A 13,255-nucleotide genomic window follows, 5' to 3' on the forward strand; every position below is an offset into this window, starting at 1 on the left:
GACAAATCCATACAAAGACGTTCCTTATTTCATGTTGCTAACTAGACTACCCACCCCACTCCTACACAAAAAAACAAAACATTTTCCGATAGGTATAATTAAAATAATAACTTTGGCTAAATTTGATGCCTCTCCGGCATTTTGAATTTTTAGGCCTCTTGTACTCTCTCAAATATGATGTTATGAGTCTGAAATCGTACTTTTTATTATTATGGGCTCAGTGATATGCTAAATTTAACCTTTGTTGCATGAAGTGATATCAGTGTTGAATCATTGAGCACATCATAGATCTCTTAAATGATACAAAATTAGGTCCACAATATTAAAAATTAACCATTTCAACCATTAGTTACATTTTTTTAAATTAGAATGGATGGTACACACATTAAAATAGCTTGAGAGGCCTGAAAAGGCTGCAGTAAAAAAAAATATTATTATGAAGACCGAGCAGTCTCATTTACATATTACACGGATTTAACTTGTCATTTTACTGGAGGTGGATCGGACTAGAAAATATCGGACTTCGGGCCAAAATGTGAGAATCTATACAAAAAGAAGTATTCCAATATATTATACTCATGAGAGCTAAATTTTTTTAAACATCAGAATGTAATAAGTACTAATTGATGAAGTCAAATATCACACAAAAACAGCGTTCGCATATAAGGTTATATATTTATATGTTGCACTTAAAGTAAGAAATCCATTAATATGAAAAATAACTAGTTAATGTGCTTAATAACTGAAAAAGATAGTTAATGTGGGAAATCATTGAAATCATAAATTTTACATTATTTTCTGGGACCCTTTCCATAGACACAAATTGATGCTTGGCTCATGGGATATGCAGCATGTCCACAGGGATTGATTAAGAGTAAGCACACATCGTCAATTCATTTATTACAATCATAAATGTCATCCACTGTAACCCCGGTTCCTATAACAACCCACGGGTTGTCTTGCGTGCCAGCACGACTAACAGGTTGGAACTCACCGCCAACTCATGTAATATCATCGGAGGTGCTATCCACTATAGCCTCGGTTGATATCCCAGCCCACAGGTTTTGTTACGTGCCAACGCGACTAACAAGCATTACAATTCGTTTTTTTTGTCGAGTTGGTACGCAAGACAACCCGTGGTCCAGGAGATCAACCCTGTCTATAGTGACGTCTATGATGATAATACATGAGTTGTCTCTGGGTTACAACCCGTTTGTTAGACGCGTCCAACATTTTACTAGAAATTATTTATTTTTTTCGGTTTTTTTTTTGACGTTTCCTAAATGAACAAAAGAAAGAGGACATGAGTACAATTTCCCCAGAAAATCTTATTTGTTATATTCTAAATTCATGCATGCATCGTCAAAATTACGTGATGTTGCTATTAAAATCTGTAGCCAATTAAGTATGCAGTAAGTATTCTTGGACGTTGTAAAGTTGTAAGTAAATCAAATACTTAAAAAAATTATATATAATAAGAGGTCTGAAACTTTGGCAAACTTAGTTTTTTGATTGACAATAGGCAAAAATATTTTTTTTGCAGTTAAAATATAATAACAACCTCTAAAACAGACTAGTCCATTTTTGCTCACTCAATATAATTTAACTTTAAGGTCGATACATTAATAAGATAATTGAATCTTTTGGTTCAGTTTTAGTATCAAGATTATCCTTGAAAATTATAATTTTCCTTCCCTTTTTATTGGCTCTGGTTAAATTTCATAGTCGAACGAGGCTAATCAAGGAAGTCTAGGTCTAATAAATATATATTATTTAGCAATAAATTACTCCCAGAAATAAATAATAAAAGCAAAGACTGTCTGTCAGTTTGTATATTTATTTTATTTGTGTGTCGGATGAGGACTCAATTTTTAACAACACAGGTCATATATATATATATAAAGGAAGTGCATAATATATAAATTAATGAAATTGACTTAGATGAGGTTTAGCAACGAGCGTGTGTATGTAAACCATAGCTCAGTGGGCACTCTAACAAGGACTAGTAAATAGATATACAAGGTTAGACCATCTTATAATCGGGCTTGGTAGAATTTTCAATTTAATGTGTCGTACCGACTGCTGGCAAGACAAACTGTTTGGACAAAACACGCAACCACTCATACACTATGACGTCAATATTAAAAAGCGTGGGGGAAGTCAAATATCAGTTGTACAAGGGTTATGGTATAACCTTGTATTTCTATTAACCTTGATTGATTGGTTTATTAGTTTGACTTTTATGACCCCACAATTAGTAATGATTAAAGAAGTAAAAGGACTACAGTCAACAGCTGACTCAATTATCTATCCAGTCTTTCTTTCTAATTGTTCCTATAGTTTTTCTATTCTTGAGGAAAGAACATCTAAATATTGAGTAGCTTCATGTGAATGTGATAATAAAAAACGGATTGATACACTGAGGATTTGTTGTGGAGTTATCTTCTATATTGTTAAAGCTAAGTTTGTCTGTTAGTTGATCCCCGATTACTCCGCGAAATGTTGGGTACTACTGCAAGTATACTAATATAAATTTTTTAAGAGTATACCTATTTGGTATTTTTATCGTACATACTAACAATTGTACTTGTTCTTATGGTTTGTGTTAGCACAAACACATCTTGTATCCTTGGAAATGAAAGAAACATTAAAGTGTACTATTTATTTAGTAAACGGTACGTAGTTTTATTTGGTAAAGCTAAGTACCGTTACCGTATAGAAAGGAAATATAGGCTGGAATTACTTCGATGACAATTCTCAATTCTACTCCTAGAAACGATTTTCACAGCTCCCGAGCAAACCCTCATTGTTATTCTCCGTCTTTCATGTGCACACACACTAGTTTTTACTCTCTAATTACTAATTAGTTGCTCCCTTCTCAAGAATTGATATAATAATTATTGCAGGTTTGGAAAATAATAGACTATTCAGTTTGCAACTAGGATACCTTTTATAACCTTTAATTAATTAAAAAAAGATATATATCTATTAATTATGTAATTTAAATAAAGTTGATATCGTTCCTCTCAAGTGCTTTATGGATCTTGGATAACACTAATTTACTTTGAGACTACAATGACTTGGTGATAGAGAAGAGAAAGAAAATTTACTTTTCAAATGTAAAATTCCATGAACTTAACTAAATTTGGATGATTGACGATATAGAGTGGGATATTGCAGGAGATAAGCATCTTGGTCATATTAGCAGTAAAATATAAATGTTTATATTATTTAATAAATAACTATTAATTATTATAGACAGTATATAATATGTTATATACTGTCTTGAGATGAGAACACATATTATTTCAATTTATAAATGTTGTATACCCAAGACTGGAAAAATAATGACGAGGGACAGCTTTTATTACTGGTCAATTTAGCATCCAAAAAAATTCGCTCCCGCTTTTTGGTACATATAATTCACTAGTGTTGGGATTCAGTCTGGAAATCCTAGACCGGTCTAAGACAGTTATGATTTTTATTTGACCGAACTAATTCAATCCCTCAAAAAGTTTGGTTTAGCTAAATCGGTCTTGTAGAAAAATTCGATCAAGATCGGTCCATAGGATTAAATCAAGCCTAGTTGGGTGCTAAAAATCGGTCTTATTTATAATTCGGTCTAGACCAATTTTACATATGTGTAATTGGTTAAAGTAATTTGTTCTAATTGACAATACGGTACAATGACGTAATACGATGTTTAAACAGAGATAGTTAGGAAGAATTTGCATCCTGTCGTCTTTCCTGGAATATAGAACTCTAGATTCGAGCATCTCTTGAGATGGACAATAAAATCAGGAATATATTCTTTTGATTCCATTGTTCTTCTTTTTCTTCCAACTATTTGAGAACACAGAAGTCAACTTAATCCGGTCTAAAGGAACTAAAAATCATCAAAGAGGCCTTAGATATTGTCAAATTAAAAGCATATGTAAATTGTTATATATTTTAGTTTTATGGTAATAATTTCATAATGTAACATGAATAGATTCAGTATTATTCTGAATGTTATATATATACAGTATTTGTTCTATACTGAACATAGATCTTTGTTTAATATGATGAATTCATAAAAGCGATTTATCTGAAAATGATAAGAAAAAATTTGATTTCTGATAATATGAGTCTAGAAACAATCAGTCCAGACTGAGAACAAAAAAAATTGGTCCATCAAGTGAGTCCTTTACATAAAGTGAAAACGAAAAATATCGCTCAACGGTCTAGGCCGAAAAATCACTGAAGACCGAACCTAAAAAAATTTGGTGCTGGACACTATTATTCATCTGAGAATTTCTACATTAACATCTCTGTTCAGTTGATGAACGATGGCCGATGGAATAAATACCTCATAATTTCTAAAGCAGGAGAGTAAAATAGCGGGCCAGCTCTCAGACTATTCCAAAAGAGGGTGTGTGAAGAGATAAAGAGAGAGGGAGAAACTCTGAGAGTTATGTAAACCCTCATTGTAATAAGTAACAATCAGCAAACATCTCGCCGGGACGTGCACACACTTCTCTTCCTGGATAGCTTTTCCATATTTGTGGCCTCCCAATCAACTCCAAAATGTCTCCAACAGCTTCTGCTCCCAAATTAGAACCAGAATCCCATCCTTTGACTCAGCAGGTTCGAATGGTTCTCCTCGGTCCTCCAGGATCTGGCAAAGGAACTCAAGTAATTCATTTTATTTTCCACTCTAATAAGTAATAACTTAACTCCACATGGTAGCTGACAAAAACATAAGGGCAGAAATTGGCCATACTTAGTTTTTCCATCATTTCTGCTATGAAAAGAATATATAATACCTTAACAGAAATAATTTTTATTCTTCTCTTGAACTATGATGATTCTTTATTTATGCCCTTGGTCTTGTACGAAAGGACAAATTGAATTGTCTGATATTGCTATTAATTATACTATTATTGAATTACGGATTAAATTCCCACTTTGAAAATGTTCATGATACTAATTACTAAATAATAAATATGTTCCCATTGATAAATGAATAATAAGTATTAACAACCCTTGATTTCAGTCTCCCAAGTTGCGAGATCACTACAATGTTTGTCACTTGTCCACGGGGGATCTCCTCAGACATGAAGTCCGCAATAAAACTCCATTGGGAAATCAAATTAAGGCTGTTATTGATGCGGGTAAATTAGTCTCCGATGAGACTGTTCTCAAACTTGTCGAAAATAACTTGGACAAGAAGGAATGTGAAAATGGGTTTTTATTGGATGGTTTTCCACGAACGGTTCCTCAGGCTGAGCAATTAGATAAACTTCTACAGAAAAGAAATGAACCAGGAGTGGACGCGGCTGTAGAATTTGCCATTGATGACTCATTGCTTGTTCGAAGAATATGTGGACGTTGGTTTCATATGTCTTCGGGTAGATCCTATCATGAGGAATTCAAACCTTCTAAAGTACCGGGTGTGGATGACGTAAGTAACTTGATCTTAAAAAACATTATTTAATTTATATAAATTTAAGTCTATTGACCTCATTAGTCTGATCTTGATCTTTGGAATCTTATCATTCCATTTTTCAATAAATGTAATTTTTTTAGTGTAGATAGTTTTTAAATGTTCATCGATCCCCCCTTCTTCCGTATTAACAACTTTAATATGACATATGTAATAGTTTACTTATGTCTTATAAGTCCTAAATATATTTTTTATTGGGTAGCAAATAAAATATTTTGAATATTCATATTTTTATAATAACTTGCTCGACTTTGTCTCAATGAAGTCAGTATTTCTACTCTGAGTGAATGAAGTGTACTCTTTGACTCGTACAACTTATCTTAGATCTATATAATATTGTTATCAATTTATAATTATGATATGACTAATATATACCTAAATGGGAATAGCGAAGTTGAATTGAATCGTGTGAAGATTTTCTAATAAATATTTTTAAAAAAAGAAGTGATTTGCCATTGGCGTAACATCTATTTTGTATACAAGTTGACTAGTTAGACTAGTATATTTATGTATTAGCCAATTTTCGTATTCCTTGTTAACTATTGTTTATATCGTCTACTTACTAAAAATGGCTTAACTGTTAAACTGTTTGTAATATAACTTTTTAGAAGGAAAAAAGCCCCAAAGTAAATTCAGAATATAATTTTAAAGAAAGTATTCATATGGCGTCATTATTGTTGATGTGACCCATTTTTGGGCTTAAAAAACCTAGTTTTATAAGAATATAAACCCTTTTTTCATTAATATTTAAGGGAATAGTAAACTATTGGATGCCAAATTGGGACCAATTAATAAAATAACTTAAACCTTACTGCCTATTAAAAATATATCCCTCGAATGTATAGTTTTATTATTTATCAGAGTCTAATATTTTTTTTAAATATTCCTATTTTCATATTGTAGACAGTAAGTTAACACTATTACACAGGAAAGAATAAGATATTTTTCTCTAATTAACTTAATTTTTATCATCCTTAATCGATCAAAAATATTTAGCGTACAAATCTAGCCATTTCATCAGAATTTTTAACATATATTAGTTGGATTTAATTATAATATCACTGTTTATCTTTGGGATCAAGTTGTATTTTTATTGTTAAAGACATTTGTTGAAGTTTCATTAAGTTTTATTGGAGATTTATACCTTTCAATTACTAAAATATCAACTATGTGTTCCCAATATGGCATGGCGTTGCTTTTAATTGTGATGCAATATATGACATTAGTGAAAAGACTCTATATAGGCTTAGGCTACCAAATATTCATATACGTTAGACCCTCGTTCAAACTATCTAATATGCTCAACATATCTAAGCTATCAATATCAATTTAATACATATGGCATAATTATTAAATTATATTTAAACAATGTGATAATATTTTCGAACTGCCTCACATTTTTAAAGATAACAAAGTCATTATTGCTTTTTGTGTATTTAGTTATATAATGTTAAACAATCAATATAAAAATATTTTTATTTATTCATTTAATAAAGGTCACGGGTGAGCCACTAGTTAAACGACAGGATGACAACGCAGACACACTCAGAACTCGCTTAAATACCTACCATAATGAGACAATGCCTCTAATCGATTACTACCAAAAAAGAAGAATTCATCGACGGATAGATGCATCCATGGACTCATCTACTGTTTTTGAAAATATCAAAAATATTTTTGCAGATTTAAAAAGTACGTTGACTGAAAGTAGAACTTCCGTTCTTTAAGTCTATATAAATTATTATTCATTTACCTAGTTCATTTTGTGGGCAGGGCAGATTTGCCTAAATGTCATTTACTACAAATTTAACGCTTAGTGATGCTTTTATCTTCAATTTTTTTGTATGAAAATCATTATAATAAATTAATTAAATTATGTTTACCGTGTACCACAAATAACATTTTAGTGTTCAAGTCTGGCAAATTTTATTACCTTTCAAGGCAGTCACCATTTATAAAGTAAGTCTGACCAATATATGTGTATTTTCAAGTCGATGCCAATAAAAATATATTTGTGTCTATAGTAAGCTGGTCATGACTTTCCATTTTCTTCAAATCTTTAAGGAGCAAGTGGAAGTTTATAATATTGAAAAATGGGTTTCATCAAAATCTATTTCAATATTTAAAGAAATAATGATTCTTCTAAAATATTTACCACTTTTACAATGGACTTCTTAAACTAGGTATCCAAATAACCCTTCAAAGCGTTTTTTTAAACCATTTTTCAATTATTATGTATTGGCATATCGATTGTGTTTACAGTCGTGTCCGAAAGTATTGATATCCTCTCTTTTTTTTCATAAAACTACGACTCAAGCCTAAGTTAGAAGGGTCATATAAAATATTACTAGTTTTTTTTTATAGACGAATATAAATGATGATTAGGATCATAGCAGACATTAATTTATCTATTTTTACCTTTAAATGGTTGTTCTTAGATATATGTAAGTATTTGGTACCTTGGATCTACGACTTCATTGTAAAACCTTTTTTTCTTAAATTAATTCTGGTTTATACGGATTTTTGAGTATTCTTTAATCATTATTACAAAATCTCTTAAAATTAACGGACATTCAAAAATAAAAACTTTCGAAATAATATAGATTATAATGAACTAATCGTTTTTTATATTCATCTATTATAATCATAGGGAAAAGTTTGTTAGTAACATTTTGACCCGAGTCTTGTTTATGTGAGAGTAAAAATTTTTATTTAAAAAAATTGTGATTCTGTACTTTTGAATATAACTGTATTAAGAAAATATATCAGCTAAAAGGAATTTGATTCTTAATCAAATTATATATTTTTGTTCATTATTTATTAAAATTACTGAATAAGATTTGTGTGCATGACTATATTAAGAAATGCTTAAAAATAATTTTATTACATCGTTATTTTTGTCCAATCTATTTTTGATTTTTTTATATTTGCAGAATTCGGTCCTAATATAAAAACATCTTAGTTACTCTGAATCAAACGGATTATTTATGTATTGTGCTGAGAAAAGTCATAAAGATATTTGCTTCAATAATTAATCATTGTTATTCTTTGACATTATTGATTTATTATTTGTAAAGTGATGAATGTTTTCAATTAAATCTTTCTTTTTTTTTTAACTTTTTTTTTCTAGTTCAAAGTCACCGTATATTTCTTTCCTATGATTGATATTGGCATATTAAGAACTTTAGATTGAATAATCTTACATTAGTAAGATATTTTGATTTTGCTTTTCATTTAGTTTATTTTTAATGAGTATCTTTATGTGTTATGTTAAGGGTCAATTGACCCATTTCAATTTTTGGCTTGGCCGAGGTTATATACTGATTAACCTCTTCATTTCAATATAAAATGTTTTGACTTTTCTTCATCCGGGTCAAGTACAAGTGGGTATAATTAGAAAATTTTGAAAGGACGTGGAATGGTTGGACATTGTTTGTTTATAAAAATGCTGTTACGGGTCATTTTGATCTGGATACTTTATATGGGATTCAGATCCCGAATAAACTTATTCCTTTTGAGTTCATTTTTTTGTCTTCCAATTACATGTTTTATTATTTGACTGCCATTCAAGATAAGAGTGTGTTGTTGAGGAACTTATATTTCTTAGTCACTATTCTTTTAATTTCTTTGTTATACCCATCAAAAATAAGCTCTCACACGTTAGGAACCGCGATGGTGATGTAGAGGAAATGACCTTAAACATAATCAGTGTAATTTTAATACTACATAATATAAGGGTTTATACTTTTTTTCTTCTCAAGAATGAACTTAGTAACTTGTATTTCTAGAATTAATTATTTTGTACACCTGCTATTTTTCAATATTAAATTGTAGTTGTTTTATATAAAAATCATAACGTTTAAATTAGGTTTTTGAGACTAGTGCGCTTTCCTCTCGAACCACAATCGAGATGGTTTTCCTTACTTACAAATATTCTGATTATTGGCTATTCCATATAATGTTGTATTTTGTCTTTAAAAATTCCCGACTTCTTTTGTATTTTATTTAAACGGAGTGAAATAGAACCTCAGACAGAAAATTAAATTTTTGATATTAAAGTCTTTCCTATCTGAATCACATAATATTTTTTATAATATGTTCACAATCCACTCATATTTCTTCACTAATTATAATATGGATGTCTCTTATACAAGTGGCTCAATGGCGGAACATGTTATCTTTTGATGATTTATCTGTCCACCTATTTTTAATCCACGTAAAAAAAAAACAATTTGTGAAGTGTTCAAAAACTTAAGTAATATTTATGTTGTCCCTTTCAAAGTAATTCCCCTCAGATACAATACACTTGTACCAACGCTTTCTCCAATTCTCGAAGCACATTTCGGTATACCATTGAGCTCTTCTAGTCATGCAGTCTTTATCTCCTCAATCGTTGCTAATATCCGGCCTTTCTTATGTCTCATCAGTTTTTGGGAACAAGAAAAATGAACATAGGACCAAATCCGGTAAATAGGGTGGCTGAGGCATAATTGTAGTGTTGTTTTTGGCCAAAAAATCTCGAAAATTCTTTTGGTTAAAATTAAGCAGTTTCGGAACAAACTTCGCTGACACTCGTCTCATGGGCAAACCGAAGGGGAAAAAATATACGGCACGAGCCAACCGATATGTTAATATCCTCAGAAACTTCTCTGATAGTGATTCGACGGGTTTCATCTGTTGTGGACGTGCTAGGGCGTAGAGAGTGGGGCTGGTCACTCGCATCTCCCAGAGTTTGTACCACTTGTTAACATTTTTTTTACTCAGAACATCGTACGCCAAGATCAATATTTCCAAGTATTTTGGAGTACTTAATTTAATTTTTTACAGAAAAACTTCTTTGACCCATGTTTTTCAATAGAAAAACTTCTAACCGTTATGACTCTCACAAACAAACTAAACATATTATTTAGCTGAAACAAAGATACATGTTCGTAGCGAGTGTACCAACATAAAAAAATTGAGCATACAAATGTACCATTCCCACGAAATTTGAAGTCACCCTACTTTTTGAACACACCTCATAATTATCGAATTCGTTTTTTTTAATATTCAAACACACTGATATATTTAGTACAAGATCTACAGTCATTTAATTCGTAATTTGACGAAGATAAGATATTGAGGAACGTCAAAGTATTCTTATTGTAATCAATTCTTGATATATTGAAGAAATACCCTTTACCCAATCAATGTCGTTCCGAGAAGAAATAATGAGTTGCTACTACTACTCGAGGGCTTAATTGCCAGGAGGATTTGCTCAATAAACATGATTGTGAATTTGAAGCTTTTCTTTGTCCATTAAAGATGATATATTCTCTAATTTATTTTAAATAGTCTTTAAAATACTGAGCGTCGATGGATGAGCTTTTTTCCATAATTTTAGTGATGAAAAATATATTATGTTTTTCTCCATGGCTTGACTTGTTTGGCATTAATATTTCTTCTATATACTAAAAAAATAGTTAGATTCCATTAAATTATTAAGCGTAATTAATATTTCGGAGATATCGAGATAAAAGTAGATGTAATGGAATATGACACTAATTTTAATATTGAAATAAATGTTAAATGAATATAAACTTGAAAATAATTACAACTATGTATATTACTTCATAAACAGATTCAAAATGGAATAATGAAAGGTTATACGATATTAAAATGATTGTAAACGATTGAATTCCTTTTTCAAGTCTGCATATTTTATGGCACCACTTCGTATCTTCTTCTTAGATCACTAGAAGGTTGGTTGTACTGGCTGGGATTGCATTACTCCAAAATTATGAAGCACGGCAATTGCAACAATTACGACCAAATAATTGTCTTAGACACAATTAAACATAATTTTCCAGGATTTAAATAGTAAAATAGTTATATTAATAACTTGAAGCTATTTATCAAGCATTATATTTCTTCGAGACTCGAGAGATACGGTCGATATTGATAACTATCGTCTCCAATGACAAGACTTTTGAACCTAAAGGGGAGTACAAAAGGAATTATTCTCAAAAATTCTGCTTTTTTGAGTGTTGTGTCTTGATGAGATTACTACACACAAACTGAATGTAGAGGATCCAGCATGACCGAGAGAGAATGAGGAGAGAGATCGTGGAGGAATAAGTGATAAAAGTGATAAATTCTATATACACATATGGATAATCAATCGGGTACTACTCTGTCATGTAAAATGATGACATGGTTTTATATAGGTAGAAATTAATATAAGTACACACATAAATATACAACTGATTTCATATAAACACGATAGTAAAGAAGAAAGGGGAAGAGTGAAGAACTACAGGGTGTCCACGATAAATTAGAACTATCTTAAAATTCAACCTGCTTGATAAAAATGGAATTTGGAGTATATTTGATATCATGAAAAATTTAGACATGATATTAAACAATAAATTTATTCAACATGTCCTCCCTCAGCAGCCACCATCTTCTCCATCCTGCCCCTAAAGGATTTGCATGCCCTGATGACTTCCGCGGTTTCGACAGTATTCCACTCCTTCTTAATTGAGCCCTTCAGGGCCGCGATGCTCTTGGGGCTGACCTTGCACACCTCCCTCTCCAACTTCTCCTACCAGTAGTAATCACACGGATTGAGGTCGGGTGAGTTGGAGGGCCAGGTGTTGCAATCCCAGAAAGTGATGTCGTGAGAGTTGAAGAGGTTAGTGGTCCTCATGGCGATGTGTGCGGTGCTGTAGATGACACCCAGGGTCATCACGGAGGCCGGGAACTTTGTGGTGAAGACTGCAGGGGCCTCTTCTCTCTCCTTGGCAAGCCATCTGTCATTCTGGACGTTATAGCTTCTGTCGACAGTCCAGTTCTTCTCGTCGGAGAAAAAAATGATTCTTCCTCCATGGCTCTTCAGGTCATTGAGGAGACGCTTACCGTTGGTGAGCCTGGTGGCCTTTATGGATGCCGTGAGGATGTGTGACGTGAGTCCCCGGCGAAGCCTTGATGGACTTCCGGAGGCCTTCAAGGAAGTGGGGAGTGCGGATTCGGTCACTTCTCATGTTGTGGGCCTTGCGGCAGACCTTCCCCTCAACTTCCCAGGTATTGAAGACCCGGTACACCGTGGTCTTGGGGTAGTTAAGAAGCTTGTAGATAGCAGAGGGCTTGTGTCCCGCGCGAGCCAATTCGAGGATGGCGTCTCTCCTTGCTTATTCCATGATGACTATTGTTTGTTGTCAAAACAATTGGGGTGGAAGTTATAATGTATTGTTTATTAGTATGATTTAACCCCGAATATCCACATTATGGATTTGGATGAAGTTTAAAGTAGTTCCAATTTATCGTGGACACCCTGTATATGTTCAATGGGCAATAATAATACATCACAATGAGTAAATCTAAGCCAACGAGCTACGATATTGTTAGTTACTACTTATTACAATATTATAGACATATTAGTTATCTCACTATGTAACTAATCGCAAATAATTGGTACATTCGACGTATTTATCTTTATTTTATCACGCATCATTTCATTAAAAAAAATCACACAGAAAAAAAAGTCCAAAATCATCTGGTAGTTAGTCAAATAATTCAATCATACCAACTGCTATTTATCTCTTAAGTCCTCCAACACTATAATTTTAATGTTATTTATCCACAATTTTTAAAATGAATTAGATACATATATTTCCTAATAGGAAAATCCTAAAAAAAATATCATTTTGTTCTTTATTATAATATTACTAAGTAATATTATAATACAAAAGCTTAGCTAATACTATACTTGGTATTTGTATATGATAGCCA

General features: G+C 31.9%; 1 protein-coding gene and 1 long non-coding RNA gene across 4 annotated transcripts; one reads left to right on the forward strand and one right to left on the reverse strand.

The window, feature by feature from the left end:
• Positions 1-4,130: 4,130 nt before the first annotated feature.
• On the forward strand, positions 4,131-9,008 carry Ak2 (Adenylate kinase 2). Of its 3 annotated transcripts, XR_011780342.1 has the most exons (5): positions 4,131-4,674; positions 5,036-5,443; positions 6,982-7,444; positions 7,510-7,668; positions 8,419-9,008. XR_011780342.1 is itself a non-coding variant. In XM_040712316.2 (4 exons), the coding sequence occupies exons 1-4, from the start codon at positions 4,567-4,569 to the stop codon at positions 8,445-8,447; spliced, it is 741 nt and encodes a 246-aa protein (XP_040568250.1). In that variant the 5' UTR covers positions 4,147-4,566; the 3' UTR covers positions 8,448-9,008. The 3 variants fall into 3 exon arrangements, 1 of the variants encoding a protein (XP_040568250.1); XR_005864249.2 differs by having other exon boundaries at positions 6,982-7,668; XM_040712316.2 differs by lacking the exon at positions 7,510-7,668 and having other exon boundaries at positions 4,147-4,674; positions 6,982-7,177.
• Positions 9,009-11,015: 2,007 nt separating this feature from the next.
• Positions 11,016-11,723, reverse strand: LOC121117915 (uncharacterized). The gene is made up of 2 exons (XR_005864272.2): positions 11,539-11,723; positions 11,016-11,459 (listed from the first exon to the last, which is right to left on the reverse strand). It is a non-coding gene; the product is annotated as an uncharacterized lncRNA (long non-coding RNA).
• Positions 11,724-13,255: the final 1,532 nt, after the last annotated feature.

This window comes from Lepeophtheirus salmonis, chromosome 5, assembly GCF_016086655.4.
Source record: "Lepeophtheirus salmonis chromosome 5, UVic_Lsal_1.4, whole genome shotgun sequence".
NCBI classification, from domain to species: domain Eukaryota; kingdom Metazoa; phylum Arthropoda; class Copepoda; order Siphonostomatoida; family Caligidae; genus Lepeophtheirus; species Lepeophtheirus salmonis.